This window comes from Glandiceps talaboti, chromosome 7, assembly GCF_964340395.1.
Source record: "Glandiceps talaboti chromosome 7, keGlaTala1.1, whole genome shotgun sequence".
Taxonomy (NCBI): Eukaryota; Metazoa; Hemichordata; class Enteropneusta; family Spengelidae; genus Glandiceps; species Glandiceps talaboti.
In genome coordinates this window covers 10,007,450-10,026,057 of record NC_135555.1, presented here as the reverse complement: position 1 = coordinate 10,026,057, position 18,608 = coordinate 10,007,450, and the positions used below count along the sequence as shown (strand labels likewise).

At 39.1% G+C, this 18,608-nt stretch overlaps 1 protein-coding gene and 1 non-coding gene across 2 annotated transcripts; one reads left to right on the top strand and one right to left on the bottom strand.

Moving 5' to 3' along the window:
* Nucleotides 1–2,697: 2,697 nt before the first annotated feature.
* On the bottom strand, nucleotides 2,698–18,042 carry LOC144437892 (polycystin-1-like protein 2). The gene is made up of 21 exons (XM_078126924.1): nucleotides 17,982–18,042; nucleotides 17,208–17,366; nucleotides 16,506–16,697; nucleotides 15,504–15,890; nucleotides 14,134–15,129; nucleotides 13,581–13,733; nucleotides 12,941–13,130; nucleotides 11,899–12,155; nucleotides 11,212–11,433; nucleotides 10,674–10,819; nucleotides 9,993–10,220; nucleotides 9,582–9,707; nucleotides 9,023–9,238; nucleotides 8,250–8,519; nucleotides 7,879–7,984; nucleotides 7,076–7,533; nucleotides 6,295–6,522; nucleotides 5,360–5,640; nucleotides 3,773–4,835; nucleotides 3,164–3,266; nucleotides 2,698–2,852 (listed from the first exon to the last, which is right to left on the bottom strand). Exons 1-21 carry the CDS (start codon nucleotides 18,040–18,042, stop codon nucleotides 2,698–2,700), a joined length of 5,997 nt encoding a protein of 1,998 aa, XP_077983050.1.
* Nucleotides 12,692–12,810, top strand: LOC144438352 (5S ribosomal RNA). Its single transcript, XR_013481049.1, has one exon. It is a non-coding gene; the product is annotated as a 5S ribosomal RNA (ribosomal RNA).
* Nucleotides 18,043–18,608: the final 566 nt, after the last annotated feature.

Below are 18,608 nucleotides of genomic sequence, written 5' to 3'. Positions count from 1 at the left end.
TTATAGCTGTCTATACCGGGATAGTACTATCACCGAAATATACAAACTTTGTTAAGTTTTTACCACGATAGGCAATTTAGCTCACAATCACCGTTTATTTTCGTAAAATGTAAAACTTGTGAATCAAAATAAAGACCGTAAAATCGTTATTTTTGTAATTCGATAGATGTCATACTTCATAATCACCCATGATATATTTTCAACGTACTCCCTTTACAAGTACCCATTTTCTACTACACATACGTAAAAACGAAAATATTGTTGGGGGAAAAATATTGTACGCCATGCAATTCTTCTATCTTTTTAAAAAAAAATATAAAGTAAAGATCCTACGTATATCACAAGACAACTTACGAATGTACTAATGTACAGGTCAAACGGCATAATTTTCTTAGACCATTCAAAATGTTAGACATGTATACGAGTTTACCGTCCCATGACTAAAATCCTGAACAAAATCTCTGCATAGTAAACTTGCGACCCGCTGAACAAACAGATCACCGTATAGATTATCAGATGTTCGATGAAGTATTGTCTACCAATACTGGGGAGGTGAACACTACTTTAATAAATAAATCCGATTTTTTTCTTTCATTTGTTTTATTTTGAAGACCTTCTGGGCTAATATGGAATAGGTACAATCACTTAATATGGCATCTACCCTACTGAGCTTGTTCTTGTTTTTACTAATTAAGTGACAAAAGTTTCACATCCCTTATCCTACATGCTTCCTCCGGTCAACTGATTACCTTTGGGATGATTGGCTGCCTCAAAACCAACGAGAATTTAAAGTATCATTCAAACTATCCTTTGAATTCTCCTCAATTTTGGAAGCGGACAGCGACACGGGCAGAAAACAAAATTGAAAGTTATTTTCGATTACCAGTCTGGGTCATGTCTCACCTGTATTACAATAGACTAAGTGTATTTACTCGATGGATAAACGTGAAGCCTCATGAGTACACTTGTCTACAAAAGTCACACCTTTTCTACAGCGATATACTATCAAGCTTTCTTTGCTTTTGGTAAACACTGACGTAAGAACACATGCATTGATTAGTTATTGCAGTCGAAGTCACCGACAAGTGTTGGACTTGGAATAGACGAAGTTCGAAATCATCTCACCATAAGCATAAAAAATCTCCTTCTCGGTCTTGAAACGTGTAAATGCAAACAATGCAACCAAAATGAAAAGAAATTTCAAAGAAATTTCTATATTGAAACCCATTTTAAATCTATCTTTTTATACATGTTCAAATTGTAAGTCCCTGTGCCGTTGGGGTGAGCACACGATTCGAGTGATAACGTCGGTGTGCATCCTTCCACTGTACTGTACTGGCAACCAATCAACTTAGCCGTCTACTGGCCGAGTGTGGACACGGATTCTGACAGTAGACTGGCTATATCACCCAATCAAACACGACATATATCATATGCAACACGCGACTACTGTTATATCTGCAATTGAGCACTCGGCATAGGTACGTCTGCCTCAGTTTGAAATGTTATGGAAAAAGTTAGAATATTACCATAGTCAAAGAGCGATTTTCCGTGTCGAAATGATGTGATTCGGCACTGTACATCTAGTTATGGTAATATCGCTTCTATCTTCAACTCGCTATTTTCAACCAAAATCCTATCTTCCTATATTTCGATAAATTATTCATAACAGCAAAGGACTGATTCGGAAATAATTGTTTTACCCACGTCCCGCATCAAAGATGTGTGAGAGAGAAAAAAACATTAACTCCCGAACATGGGATATGAAGACCTTGGTCCTACAATCGTAAACCATCAGCTTAGTTCGATCAGCAAAAACACTCATTTGGGCTCAATCCTCTATTGTGCGAGATTTGGGGCTTTTACGTATTAATAAGTAAACAGCAAAATTATGGTCTTGTCAAAGTCAAGAGAATGTTGAAAGAATGCAAACAATATTACTTTATATATCTATAAAGATTTATTCTAACTTCTATTGCGACATTATTACATAATGTAGAACACGTTTGAAACCAATTGCCATGATAAAGTCCGACAACAAACTTATCTTTGGAACCAAAATTAATATAAATCTCTCGTGTTCAAACATTCCAGACCCACTCTCGTCCGGCCTTATTTCTCCCTTTCTCCATTCACTTTACCATCACGAATTATTCCACTATCACCCGATCATGGATTTTTTACCCCAATAAATCACCCCCCCCCCCCCGGTCACACACACTTGAGTTGAGTATTAAAATCTCAAGGCCAGGGAGCCCGGTCCACTGGTCTGATTTTAAAATGTGATATCGATACAGCCTACGTCACAAATAGAGAGGTACATGATTATACTCTGTCCGAGAACCTAAACATGCGACTATGGGATACCGAGGTGGCGCAGGTGTATCGCTACCTTCAAACGTTGAACTTCAAGGTATAAGCCTATATGTACAATGTATTGACATAGTACCCACTCCCTCAGACAGTACTGGTGACAAACTCGTGGAATGCCGAGGTGTGTCACGAGCTCGAGTCTCCAGTGAGCTCCAAGAACACAACTCGTGTGTCACGCTTTTCAACACAAAATATGGAAATTTCTTGTATATAGTATGTGTTTTAACAAGCTTAAACGGTGGGCCCAAGTGTATCAGGCTGTCTTGACCATCTATCGTTGACAGCCCAGTAGCGTCGTTCTCTCGGCAGCTGCACTCGGACAGTCTAGGCGCAACCATCGGTTCCTTGATTCAATGAATGCTCAGATGTGTCACTGTCCTCATACTCTGACGTGGAATGGTCAGGTGACTCATATCTCTTATCGGAGTATCGGCGTTCAGAGATGTATTCATGTAACCAGTATAACATTTCTGGATCCCCTATATCAGAAAAAGAAAAAACTGGTTAAAACCGTGATCTGTGACTCATATAGTATGTTATCCATCGTTATTACAAATTAATAAATACATAAATCCTGGCATACAAAAAATTTGTTCAATGACAACTTTTGGTAAAACAGTATACAGTACAAAAGTAATGGAAAGAGGTCAAATATATAGAAGTGCGACGTCGACACGACTCGTATTAAACGAAATTATTACAGCTGGTAAATATTTAGACAAATAATGACAACACCCCGATCCTTATCTAACCAAACTGCATTACCCCAGAATCTCTTTCAAGTTCTAACCATACGTACTGAAATATGATGGAATCGCCACGTCCGCGACGTAATAGTCTTCGCCATATATTATTTTGCACACAAAAGCGACGAATACTGCAGAAACAAAAACCTGCAAGAAATCATACATTATGAATTTAAGTAAGTTTTTTTTACTATTTCCAGGGTCTTACAACTAGTAAATGCACTGTGACGAATTTAACTATATTGTTCAGTCAGAATAGAACTGGAGTGACAACCATGGATATGTTGGCTGTATTTTACTACTACGTTCTTGGGTACGGAAAACAATTAATTTCAATTCTGTTTCGTTTAGATTCAACTTTCGAACAGCATTTTAGGCTCTCTTTTCATCCTCCATATTAAACTTTTGATGTGGCGTCTGTTAGCCTAGAGACTTGTTCTTGGTTTTCTGAGCCAACACCACGGATTTAATAGTGCCCCTAGATTAGAACTTGAAAGCCAACGACAAGTCTCGAGACCAAGCGACTACAAGTCCTTATGGATTTGTTGTACTCTCAAACTCCCAAACATTTAGGATGCATGCACAAAAGTATCAATTTGAAAGTATACATCATACAATACGAAATATGAAAGCATAACATGTGATGTACTTACAGAGAGGAATTGTTCTACGAGTACACTCTGAACTATTGATACGAGCAGTGACACAAGCCAGTCAATTTGGTATTTGGTCTCTCTCATGTAGTTCAGACCATACAACATTAAAAAGTACGTTGCAGCTGTAATTGTACCAACGACTAACAACCAGTTGATCCAAACACATTGGCACGGTAGGATGGGATACAGACGACGAGAACGCGTCTTCTTTGGCGGGGCCTCAAGTTCAGGAGCAGACACCAGCAAAAGCAGGTTTATTAAAGTTTGTATGTTAATCTCTGTAAGTTTGTCACCTTCTTCTGCTAGCTTCCCACTGGTTTGTGGTTCCTTGAATTCCCCACGGTATCGTTTGAATGCAGAAATAAGCACTTCGGTGTGTTCGCCTATCTCCTCAGAACTATAACTGACGCTGGTTGTGTACGACACAATGTCAGATTCTGTTGGGTAGCTGGAAGAATGGTTACCATGGGAATCAGTCAATAGTGACATGTGATCATCGTCAGGTAGGCTGACAGTTTCTTGTAATGAATTTGACGTTGTAGTATAGCTAGACATCTCTCTTGTATCTTGAGAGTCAATGTCACCCTGTATACCTTTGAGTCTTGGCTTCGTATAAAGGAAAATCTGAACTAGGAAAAAGTTTATCGAGAAAGCAATACTGCTGCTCATAACACCAACAATAAGGTGCTGCCACGTAAGCTTGAAGTTGACAAATATATCCATCATTTGGTTTGTTCCCGAGTGGCCAGGCTCTTTGTAAAACATTATGTTGGCCACCATCGAATTCAGTAGCAATGAGAGTAAACAGGACAAACGCTGTAGCCGAGTGAAACTACTTTTTGCAGGTCTACCAGCGATGGAAAACCAAAGATGACGATCGCGTAGAGCCTCTGTTGCCCCGGCAACGAACAGTTGCATCAATCCAATCTCATCCTCTGGGATTGCTGGGAATGATCTACAGGTCATCTTCTTGTGAAGGTCAATGGTAATCCAAGAATTACACAGGAAATACCAACGCTTGCCTCCTTTCAACTCTTGGATGATAATGTGATTGACGAACCTAGAATTGGACAGAAGAGACAATCAAGGTATGCATAATACAAACTCACACACACACACACACACACACACACACACACACACACACACACACACACACACAAAACAGTCTGCAGTTTTTCCCTTTTAAAATGTCCATCAGACATCCTTATCATATCGTAATTGAGTTATTGTATATGTCATCCAATTGAAACAATTACCAGTATATGAAATTGATGGTATATCCCGATATTAATGGAGAATTCGAAGAGATATCATAATACCAGACCTTAAAACATCTGAATAACTTTCTTATATATGACGTTTCAACTTTGCTCATAAGTAAATCATGTGATGAAAATGATTGCCAAGTTCTACTCTACTCCCCTGTTCGCAATATACATTGCTGTAGCTGTAACTATGTGAAGCCCAAATGTTAGAGAAAGAATTCAATCCACAAAAAGTTCAGCCGATGTTTGGCAACATAGTTATGTAATGCACCATGGAACCAAGAAACTGACAATGGTAAAGTAATCACGTATTTACCAATCTGGACTGTCTCCACCATTATCATGCCACAGTCTGATCGATTCAATACTTCCCAAAGGCTTATCCGTCATGATGACAAACGTATCGGTTGACCCTGCTTGCAGTACTCGTCTCTTGCCCTGACGGAGTAAATGGGGGGCACTCTCTCTTTTAGTACCATACATGGTCAAGGTCACGGTAGCAGACGTTCCAGCTCCTCGTCGATATCCAGTTTGAACTGTGACGTCATACTGATACATGGCAAAGACGTCATTGTCATCCAAAAAACACCTGGACACCTGAAATAATAGATTGGAAAAGATGTATTCAGCGGACGATAGCGTAACAGTCAACTTCCTACACAGACAAGGATTTCTTGCCTTGTCTGTGGTTTAAAGTACTGCAAACGACCGTACGCGAGTGTCATCTCTCCCTGCTTTGCCCATTTCTATTCCCAACATATCATGATTGTTTATGATTCATCTTCCCTCACATCTCATAGTTTCCCCTGGTTCATCATTATTTCTACACTCAGTTTACTTATGTGGCCATCTATTCTGTGTCTTCTAACCTCTCCGTCAGATCGTTCATTCGACACCTTCACTTATCCCTCCTCACCACATGATTTGCAGACTGACTGCTTGCTGACTACGTAGTCTTGTAACAAGGCATCGGTACTGCGATCGAATGGTTGCCGAACAAAATCCAAGGATGACAGTATCTCTCGGGCAAGCTCTCGACAGCGCCTTCGGTGCTATGCGATCTGTTGTCAATTTTGAGTTAACAAAATTGCCCGAGCCATTGTCTAGAAGCTCAACTACTTGACAGTCAACGTGACACTTTTCTCAAAACGCCGTAATTTTCTATCGTCTTGACACCAAATTGAGCGCTTGATAAGCCCCTCCCAACAAGAGCTTAAAGGTTGCTGCCTGGCCTGAGCTACAAGAACCTACCTGTATCTCATCTTCATTATCCTTTCTGTTGGCCCAGATTGCCAATATTAGATAGAGCACGAAAGTAACCACCACTACTGAAATTATAATTGGAATATCCAAGAAAGTTATAGATATATCTTCTCTGTACAGCTGGATGGAGCTTGGCATATGGTGTAGTGTACCACCAAAGATGGATAGATGATTACATAGACAGTGAGCTAGAGATGGCGAAGTTAACGCACCCACCTGAAAACAAGAATTAACAATTAGAAAAGGTAGTATTTAAAAACCAAATATAAAGGAGAATGTCGTGATATTGATCAAGATAAATTCTTTGAAAAGAAATCCTATATTTGAATACAACCATGAGAACATTCCTCAACAATCCATGGAGTGTGGTGAGTGACAAGGAATTTGTAATTGCTGTTGGAGTTTCTCACATCATATAGTTGTATAGTTGCTGGTTTAATACACACACACACACACACACACACACACACACACGCACGCACGCACGCACGCACGCACGCACGCGCGTCTAGAAAAGATTCATTTTGGATCGATCAACAGCTAAATGATCCTAGAACTTTGATTATAGTTCTCCAGACAGAATGTAATCTAGACTACTCAAGATCATCGCCAACTTTCACTGTGTTCTCCAAAATAACCTTCCTGCACAGAAGAAATGTCAAAAACATTTGAAAATTATAGATGCACTCGAAAGAACTATCAGTGACAAAAACAGTTAGACATGTGACTGAATCTAGACTATAAAGTTTAATAATTTCAGCAAACTCACTCGGCAACCATCATTGGCCCATTTCTCCGCCTTTTTGTCCCAATATAAACAGTCGGCAACGTAGGTGGCTATTTCCAGCGTGATATCTTTCTCATGCATGTAACCGCTTATTTCGATTGAAATGTAATAAGTACCAGGTTCTTGCAAATACTCAGACGACAAAAACCATGTATTGGGGTCTGCCTCGATATCGAATATTGTGTCTTGACCTCTGTCTTCTTCAAGCACTGCTACAATGGTGTCAGTAACGAACGGGGCATCATGTAGCAGGTACAACTGAAACGATACATCAATCTCCTCGGTTTCTATGGCAACCAACACGGATTGCCAAGGAGATGAGACGTTGAAGTTTATAACCACACTTGTACCATTTCTGTATTCAAACTCGAGAATTTCATTCGTCGTCGGTGTTGCTGTATGCGGTAAAAAGAACTCCAACTCTTCTAGTAAGTTATCAGCTGGTAAGAAAAAATAACATAAAAATAACTTCGTCAGGCAATGAGCGTGAAATATCGAAACTAGTGTATCTTGCATGAAAAATAGCAAAATTAGGTGGGGACATAAAGTCCAACAAAACCATATCAAAAACAGTATGCCGAGTTTATTTAATGAAATGACATGTTTATAGATTGTTTGTTAGCAGTTTCAGTTGTATGTGAAGAATTGCTCGCTTTCCAGTAAACTTGTAAACTTATGAGCGAGTCATGCGTTGGTCGTTTTTATTTCTTGTTGTCTATAATTCTGCTAGGACAAATAAACAGATATCTGTTCATGTTTTAAAGCAGGACTAAAAAAGAACCTACCTTGAAATTCATGGTTGCCAGGAAACATGATTTCTAACCCAATGACAGCATCAAAGACTTTGTCACCATGACGATCAATAAATGGATCCCTGACCATGTGAAGGAACTGTGAAATATGACGAACACGATTATACTCACAATATGTATCTCTTCTCGTTGTTTTAAAACTCTTTAAATATTCCAAAAATACAACAATCATAATATACTTAGTATCCTGATAACTAGGAACACTTGGAAACAAGTCATTATCTCGAAGATAGTGTTGCAAAATGTTGTAATGTGCGACGTGTATTCTATTTCAAAACATTTTAACGTGTGATATATAGTTCTTTACAAATTTCAAATTAAAACATTGTAATGTGTGATATTACATGGTTACCCACTTCTAAATCTATAGCATCTGATCGGTTCCCTGGTAACGCGCTTGACAACGAGTTGTACCCAGGAAGTCGAAATCCAACATTGTGTTGATCTCCCCGGATAACTGCCCTGTCGAGATCCCTAGCTTCTCGTCTTTGCATCCCTAGTGTCATCAACGACGTCGTCAGCACTGTTAATTCTTCACCAACAATCTTGTTGCTCAAAATGGCGGCCCTAGCATCATCGAGTACTTTCCAAAATGAGGTTGTTACATTGTGGGCCTGGAATAGACGATTTGTACAATTTTAACCAGTCTGGTATTTTGTAAAATATACTCGTTATTTCATCATACAGTTGTATAAAAACGCAGATAAGAACCGAATGCCTTCCGTAAATACAACAAAGCACAACTAATGACTATTGTTCCTTCATGCCCGTATATGAAATTACATTCAAGTGAATATATTGAAGTGTGAAGGAAGACGACATCGCCTTCTTCTCGATAAGCTCGTAAATGCCCACATATGTCTCGTGTTGATTATGGTCTGTCATAGGTGTAGTTTGCATGTGGGTGGGGTAGGGAGAGGGATGGGGAGGGGGTGGCTGTCACTGAGTAGAATACTGTAGGCAATTCTATGTTATATTTTGTCTCCTGACTATTATATACGTGATACTGGTATAGAGTTTCGCTAGTGGAGAACAGGAGCACTATGAAAACGGAAAGCCATATATCCAAGGGACGAACTAAAATAAATGAAAACATAAATATAATGGATATACTCACGATATCTTCTGACGCTTCTTTCCCAGTGTTATTTTCTGAACTTACTGTGTCATTTACATTAATTGAATTATCTAGTGAAGCCAGAGTTAATTCCATGATGTTTGAGATACCTGCGAAGATATCAAGGGCCACTATTTCTACTATATCTCCATCCACAGTTGAAGACTTCGATTTTAGAACTGTTGCCAATATAGCGAACACATCCATTCCTGCCAACTAGTGGGATGAAACGAATAATATGATGATTAGTACAAACATAGAAAGTTTGCTCGTATTGCAATTACAAATATTCTCGGTGGGCAATTCAGTCGCAAATGAACTGCCATAACAAAAAAGACTAGAGAATGATTACCAGGTCGATCCCCAGCCTGCTACGAAGGCTAGCTGTTCTACTACAGATTGATACTTGGCAGGCTAGCCAGAAAGGAAGTGTTTTAGTCCAATGAATGTTTTACAAGACATTACGCTTATATCTATATTTGCCTAGTGTTCAACTACTTGTCTTAAAATGCCTGCGGATGCTCTCAGGCTGGTGTAATCATGGCGACTGTCATCTTACCCGTGTTACTTCTGATGACTCCGTCATCTCTTGCGTCATCATGTTCATAGTAGATGATATTTGTTGTAATCTTTCCGACGAATCATCGATCAAATCAGAGAGAATTCCCATAATAGAAGTTCTAATCTATTAGAAATAAAAAGTAATTTTGTTGGTTTATTTTCGTACAATTTGCATACAAATGTCACCAAAATTGTTGAAAAGTCTGAAAGTTGGTAACGTAATACTTGTACTCGTAAAGTCATATGTACTCAATTGTGTGTCAATCTGTTGACGAAAGACTGGGGTGCTCAGTCGAAAATTTCAGATACTGATTAAGTAAATTTCCATGTGTGTTCAGAAGCGTAAATTTACTCCTATGCACGCAATCAGAGACAAGAGTCTCTCCCCAACGTCTATGGTGTCACTTACCTTGTTACGTTGTTCAACGGTGTCTGTTATATATTCGATTCCGCTGTCTGTTCTTTCCTTCTTCTTCATTGCGTTTAATACTGAAGTTACAGAATTCAGGAGCTGAATAACCGTCTGTAGGTCTTTTGTTTCTAATAGCTCCAGTAATTGTGATCCATCAGGCGCCACAATCCGTGATAGTTTCTCGTAGATTTCATCTTCATGTACACCCGTCTGTGTATCGTTTACCTGGGATTACAAGTACGAATAAATGACAATGAACTTGTGTAATGCCATCTTGGATAATAAAGGTACTATTCCTACTATAAGTGGAGCTTGGGACTTCAGAAGTAATTTATTGGCCACGTTCCTAACTTGATATTATTAACACAGTCCAATTACAGAAATGATGAACTGCTGTGGTTGAGACATGGAGTTGGCACAAAGCTTAACAAAAAGGGAACGACTTCTTGCCTAGTATTCTATCTTTATGCCAAACATTTCAATCCACACGGGGCGAGAGGTCTTCTGCAGGCTTTGGATGAAAAGAACTTTTGTCGGCAACCCAAACCTTGCCCCAGACTTTGTATCCGTCCTGACGGTGAATCTTTCAGTGGTAGTAATTTTTTTTACGCTGAACTGCAGCTGGTTGTTAATGTATTGTTCTGCCAACACAATGTTATCAACTGTCTCTCTACTTACAGTTACGGGGAAGATGGCGTCTTCGCTAGCTCCATACACATCAGAGACCGTAACTATAATTTCTACCCGGTAATCTCTCTCGGCTACACCAACTGGCAAGTAGATCGACTCTACGCTGGGCGCTTGACTACGATAGAGTAGTATCCCTACACGTCATCAAGTAAAGATAAAACAAAACAAAAATGCTTATTCTCCAATGTGATTATAATATTCATTAAAATAATGACGTGATTTCCCCCTTTAATATCAAACCGTAAACTAAGCACTCGCCTTATTAGCTAGCAAGTCAGAAGAGTTAACTTTTCTATTGTTCGTACACCACGGAGAGTTTGTACAAGAAATCACCAATAAATGAATTGTTGTGGTCATTCAGGTAGAACATACTCGATGACCAATTTCCTTGAAAATTCAAATTATTTAAATCTCTCAAGCTTTGCCCCTTTGAAATAATACAAGAAATTTAATGGCTCATCCTTTATTTTCAAGGAAATCAACAATCAGCTTTTATTTTCCCCACAGAATTATAAACATTCCTCACCGTATCCCGGCTGTGAATTTAGTGTGGTCTCTGTTTCTGCACCAGTAACAACTGAAAATTGGTATGTCAATGGTCTATCGTCATCACTGAAATCATCACAGGCGATAGAAAATGGCGTCTCCAGAACAAATCCATGGGAAGGGGTTACATTACAACTACCTGCTACTGGTTTAGGGTTGACTCCAAACGTATACTCGGCGAACGTTTTGGATAAAGACGAGTCTGGCAGAGGAATGGAGAAGATCAGCTACATTCAAATAGCCATCATGATTTTCAGTAACAACCCTCACCCTTGACTTTATAAAATACGTTGTGTAGCTCACCGGCCTCCTCTCAGTGAAAGGGGTTGATCGATGTCTGAGTGCGCCCCATCACGGCGTACCTTACAGACTACCCTAACCCCCAAAGGAAAGGGCAAAAAGAAATAGTTCTGGTACGTACTATATATAGTCTCTCTAGACTTCCAAATATATATCACATGATATATCATATGAGCTTATTGTTTATCTCAATTTCGGATTTTGAGCAGGAATGAATTTTTTTCACAAAGTCCTTTACATTTCGCACATACTGTAAACTTATATATTTTAGCTCTTAACTTATTTTGGTATGCTTAGCAGAAACAATTCTTGAGCCAAAATAAATCACTGTGACAACGTACTGTCTGGTAAATTCTGGGTAACTCACCTGTATCTGTCACTCTAATACGGTAAGTCTTCACCTTTGAACCCAGAATGTCAAGGGATCCAGCTGTGAAAGTTAGATATCTGGAGGAGTAGCCAGGGACGGTAGCACGTTTTAAGTTGACGCCAGTTTTAGAGTCATCGTTTGCATGTAGTGTCCATATATACTGAAGCTCCACTAATTCAGGGCAATCCGTACACTCCACGGTTAACATAAATATCCTGGATGGGTTGACATTGGCGCCGCAGTTCAGGAGACACCTGGTTGAAATTTGATGATACAGAAATCTGATGATGTTCTCTATATCATTATGAATAAGAGATAAAAGCCGCGAACCACAGTAGGCAAAAATGAATATAAGTGTTTGTTTCCGATAACATGACTTCAGAAAATAGGGTAGGTAGGTCGTATTTTATTTCATTTTGATTTCATTTATTTATTTATTTATTTATTTATTTATTTATTTATTTATTTATTTATTTATTTATTTATTTGCAGACTATACTCTATAAATTTAATTGGTATTACACCAATTATGAATTCGTCATCGACTTGTTCTGAGAAATTACAGTTTTCATGTCAGTTGTACGGATAATTTCTTGCCATTTAAAAAAAAAAGAGAATGCAAAAAAAAAAACGTTTAGGAACAGCACCATAAACTAGGGTCGGTCCGTGTTATCGGAAACAAACATTTCTTTTATTTGGCCTAATAATAAAACTGTCTTTCTATATCCTCTAGTGGGTATTAATTAAGCCAGTTGTTAGTATATCAACTTGTATTTTAGCTGTAACACCTGCCTATGGCCATACTACGTAGAAAACACCGGTTCTCGTTTGATCACCGAAGTTAAGCTGCGTCGGGCGTGGTTAGTACTTGGATTGGAGACCGCCTGGGAATACCACGTGCCGTAGGCTTTATCCTTTTTTTTATTTCTTGAAAAACTTTTCGCTTTACTTGAGTTATTATTCTATTTCTTATATATTTCTATTTCTTATATATTTCATTTTATGTATTATAAAAAAAAAATAACTCTAAAGTTTGTACCTTATGTCAAGGCTGTATACATCACTAAGTGTAATAGTAATGGTCTGTTGGTAGTGTCCAGGTATTCTGTCTGGTTTTATCACTTCAAGGTGAAATATGTATGACTGCAGAGCTGTTAGTAAGCTAGCATCGAGTGTAAAGGAGGACTCGTTAATATTTGAAAGGTAAACACCTTGTCCAAAACATCCACCTGTATAGAAATACAGACAACTATATTGAATAATGAATGAGTTCACTAATCTAACATTTCACTGCATTTCAAAGAGATTATTGTACAAATGGGTGTAGAATGTATAGTAAACAATATTGATAAAACAATGTGAAGCAATCTATTATATATGACATTTTGTAATCACAAAACTAGTCACATCCATACAGAAATGGTAGTGAGTTTCCTTGAAAATATAAAAGGTCTCAAGAAAAGCCATTAGGATTCTACCCCCATTCCGACCCCACCCCCTCCCTGTTCTCGGTGTGGCGTTTTACTCATGAGTCGTCGATATGGTAACACATTTAACCCGAATTTACGACAGCAGTACTAGTAGTCCGTAAGATACGCGGAGTTGTGCCATGCTATTAGCTCCGGGAGAGAGAAGGCTTGTTTATGGCTGAATGACAGTCTAGAACAACTATAACACACCTGACTGCTGACTATGAGATTGCTGGATGGGATCTTGGAATGGTGGGTCATCGTCCTCCCTACAATACCACCTGTATTCCAACGGCACTGTGTCATCCGGGTAGTCAGGGTCATAAGAGTCACTGCCGTCCAGCGTAATCACAGATAACCAACCTGTACATTATGAGAAACTTTAACATTTTAGACTTTTGGTCAAAAGATTAATCATTATAATAACGAAAAATTAAGACATGCAGATGAGAAGAACATCTGGGTATATTGCGCTGTAACAATATTACCCTCCTCTCTCTCTCTCTGTTTCTCTCTCTCCATAAGACGTTATTAACCCTTGATAACCCTCTCTCTCTCTCTCTCTCTCTCTCTCTCTCTCTCTCTCTCTCTCTCTCTCTCTCTCTCTCTCTCTCTCTCTCTCTCTCTCTCTCTCTCGTCACTTGTATCAAACACATCGCATTATTGTAAATACTTGAACAAAGCCTTTGATAAGTTAGAACTATACGACCATCATATACAAAAAACTTATAATATCTGTTTATATACAATATTGTGTTCATACCTCTCGCTTTCGCAGAACCACCTTGTATTCTAGACACTAACGCTGTCTCCATTACTTGGATCCAAACTACGTCACTGTTATAGATAATGACGTCATCGCTCATACCATCTACCATAGAAACCGTCAACTTCAGTCCGTATAACCCATATCCAAAGGTATAAGGCTGGACAATCAACTCAGGCTGCGACGTGTCCACGGTGAAAGGGAGCCTGTACAAAGTTGCTTCATCGGGGAAAGTGGTCATATCTTCGACAAGATGTGCTGTCCAATTAAAAGTCAGTGTTCTCGGACCATCACAGTCGATTTGAACGGTTGATGTCTGTTTGATGGTAGATTTCCGCGTGTATTTATTTACGGCTGTCATATTATAGGTGTTTTTATGAATCCGTACACCAGGAAACTCACAATGCCTGTCATTTATGAACACATCAATGGAAACGGTTTGATTAGAAACCAGGTTCGATGCAGACACAGTGACACGGAATGCTCCAACTGTCTCGTAGGTGTGAGTGAACACGCCACAGAACATTTCATTAGGGTAAAACAGCAAGTTCATCAAAGGATGGACGTAACTTGTTGCGTTCTCAATGACTCTGGGAACGTCTAAGTCTGCATAAGTACCATCTCCAAGATTTGTGAAGTACGTAGCATTCGTACCAACCTGACGGGTGCACAGAAGTAGAGTCACTGGCTGCCCTACTGCTTTGGGACCACCACTGGCCAAGTAGAGCTGTGTGATTGTATCTACAACTGTCAACATCACTTTATTAACACTAACGGGACTTCCACTGGGACTCACAGCAGTCAAAGTTACCGTGTAAGTGCCAGCCATCTGGAATAGGTACTTTACGTCGTCGTTATAAGTTATAAAGGAATCATTGTATACGCCATCAATTTTCCAGGAAAAGTATCCAATTGCTGGTGCTGGTACTGGATTCGTCAAATTGAAGGCTGTCGGTATTTCCCGTTTAACTATTATATCTTTAGAAAGTAGATCTAAAAAAATGAACAGAAGTTTGGTTGTTAGTACCATTCAAATGAATTGCTATTCTTACTTGACCTATAAAGCTAAATAAGTAAAGGGGTGAACAAAGATTCATCCTTTCATTCACTTTTACGTTTCTGAAGTGTGGGGGGTTTTTTTTGTACGTACTAAAATATTGAAAGATTTGTCGTTGGGGGCGCTCCACATCGCTGTCGTAAACAACGCGTGACAGCGATGTGGAGCGCCCACAACGACGATCCTTCCACAATCCGCCCACAACGACGATCCTATCCTACTATAACTAGTAGATCATGTCAGTATTTGATTTTAGTGAGAAGGAAGATGTAGGTGTAAAGAGAGAATAATAACAACAAGATAAACTGACCTCCTTCTGGTGTTTGAACTGACAATTCTATGTCAATACAATAAATAATTTTCTCCACTTCTCTGCTGGACACTTCATTGGATGCCACTACGACTACTTTGTACACACCAACATTTTCAAACGCATGTGAAAACTGAGACGTATGCATATCCTGGTATGGTTCCGAGGTATGAAATTCGGGGTTCTGCATAACAGTTTGTGTAGTACCATCCCCAAGCTCTATGACATAGCTGGTGCCCTCTATAACGTGGTCTGTGTAAATGTCGAAATCTATCATATTTCCAAGTGCCACTGTATCACTGGACGTGACTAATTCCAGTCTCTCACTAACTCCATGACTGATCGAAACTTCTACCGAGTCCGCAACTCTACCATAGGCATCTTCAACTGTCACAGATAGTGTGAATAAACCTATCGATGGAAACTGCCATGGAAAAGTAAGGTATCCTTCGATGCAGGGATAATGTATTGCATATTCTAGTCCATGGATTGACCATTCGCAATCTTCTATTCGGGAGGCTGGTATATTAACTTTCGCTTCAAACCTAGCTACTTTTTCATGAGCAAAAAAATATGTTGAATTCGCTGTGTGAGAGAGAGAGAAAGAGAGAGAGAGAGAGAGAGAGAGAGAGAGAGGGGGGGGGAGAGAGAGAGAGAGAGCGAGAGAGAGAGAGAGAGAGAGAGAGAGAGAGAGAGAGAGAGAATTATGGATAGCAAAGCTAAAAGAAAATGTACTTTGCCCTTTTGTGAAAATAACATATTTGATCCACAGTGTTTCTAGAAAGAAAATGAAACCATGATGATACATTTGTACTTGAACAACTGAACTGGAGTCCAATTTCGCCAGCGTACCCCCACCATATCAAATTGTTGACTCCAAAATGCGTTTTTGACGAACAGCTCCTCCTATCTGTAGCCTAATAGCTCACAACAGCAGGATTTGTGAAATATGCTCATCTTCCCATTTTTTTTTAGAGTTACTGTTCTGTCAAATTAACATACCTTTCGCATAATAATTAGTGAAAATCAGAGTGACATTCTGCAGTGTTTCAATCAAACAGACATCAGTAAAAACCCAGGAATCATTGTAGGAAGTGTTATCATCATACGCAGAAAGACGTGCAGAGTAACATCCTTCTTCACATTCACGGGAATAAGTTATGAAATTAATCCCCGGATGTAATGTACCAGCATCTATTGGTCAAAGGAAAGCAAACTATTATTAGGATATGCAATACAAATGACTATGTGGTTTGTAGTACTTCCTTTTAATATTTACAATAACTATATAAAGTTAATCTGCATAGTATAGTCACGTCGAATCGGTGGATGCAATTGTCATGGATTCTTTCTGTTTATACTGTCCTTTCAGAAGGCGTTCTGGTAAGTGCATATTCAGACTATAGTGGTCCGAGGGGATTAGTTACAGTGATATACATTTGTACATGTAATCCTTCGCACTGCCCTCATCGGCTTACTGCCTGCCTGGATGTTCGTCTATCTTGATTTCTTTATTAATTAATGTATATCTCTTTTACTCTCTCTGGAACACACAGATGAGGTAATTTTGACAAACATCGTGAGGCTCAACCATGTTGTTTTCAAAACAGAACGAATCCTTTTAAATCCCTGCCCCCAAATACCAAAACAAAACCTAATAATGAGGGGAAGATTAATATAACGGCAATGAAGAATATTACTTGCCTTTGTCATCATACGGAACTCCTTCGTACATGTATTCATAAATATAGTTGCCGACTATTCTCTCTGTTACGTTGACCTCTATAGCTGTGACCCTTGTGTTTGGACAACTAGGATGAACCATCAACGATGTAGACAGTTTCGTGATTATTAGTTCAGGATCTGGACAATTGGAATAAAATACACTATTAATTACTACCTATGTATACTATCATGAATACTGATGTACAGCACCAAATACATGCAAAACCCCCAACAGTTTCCGCTGTGAAAATGTGTACACCTGACAACAATTAATGACTCTGATATATGTTTATGTTACCCATTTGAATACGCCAATCATTTTTTAAATAACAGAAAGCAAACAAAACAAACAAACAAACAAACAAACAACAACAACAACAACAACAACAACAAAATAAACAAGTAGCTAAACCCAGAGTACATATTATGTAATCCAGTCAATCACTTGAAATGAACCACCGTCAATCCCACAACATGAGACATGATATTTCGCTTGAACGAAAAGATTGATGTGAAATAATGTTATAACCCTGATTACTTTCACGAATAACGTTGCAACAAATGACAACCTTGTACTATGTATTCCCCTCTGTCGTTCTCCATATACCGATGCAAGGCACTAAGCTTATGGTGTGGGTATATGGAAGCATTAGGATTTCACATACACAAGCAACGTTATCGTAATATTATTGTAATATTTCATAATCACAATACAAGCAAAATTACGTGTCTCTATGATCTCTAATAACGTACCTGTGGAGGCAGAAGGAGTGATATTTAACACAGCAAGTGCTAATATAGTAACGATCAACATCATGAACATTTGGTCTCTGTAAAATCCATCCTGTCCCGTAATGGGAATTGGGGCGTTGATGCATCGCATTCAAACTCTGGTACACAGCTGCAGTAACATCAACGAAGTCGACTCAAAAAGCCATTGCATGGTCACCCTAATTTGGGCACGATCGGTACATTTTAGCGACTGGTTTCGCACATCGTGTTTTCAATGCACCTGCAATCAAAATATTCATCGAAATGTGTTCGCTATGTACAACGAAACGCAATATTCGAATTTACGAACGTAATTTCGTTGGTAATTCCGGGAACAGAATATCTTGGTACGACACTGTGCGCGTGGAGAGTTTTCCAGGTACTGGTACATGCTTATTAAGCATCGGCCATCGCGCGTTTTCCCTTCCTTCTTTTCTCATGTTTTTGGAAATTCGAATTAACTGTATCGTACGACACGTGCGTTTGGACGCTACCGACTTGCGCGTGGCACATTCGAGTGAGAAACCGGCTAGAAACTGTACCTCTGTCTATCCGTCATCAGTCCATCTTCCATGTAGCCGGACAAGTAAATTTGTATCAACTACGAAC

What these genes read in the sequence shown, in the direction of transcription:
- LOC144437892 (XM_078126924.1), bottom strand. Translation starts at nt 18,042, where the DNA reads ATGTTGATCGTTACTATATTAGCACTTGCTGTGTTAAATATCACTCCT. An exon ending in ACGCCATCTTCCCCGTAACT is followed by an intron (nt 10,221 to 10,673) that starts GTAAGTAGAGAG and finishes TTGTAATCCCAG; the next exon opens with GTAAACGATACACAGACGGG. An exon ending in GGGCCAATGATGGTTGCCGA is followed by an intron (nt 6,523 to 7,075) that starts GTGAGTTTGCTG and finishes TCTTGTTTTCAG; the next exon opens with GTGGGTGCGTTAACTTCGCC.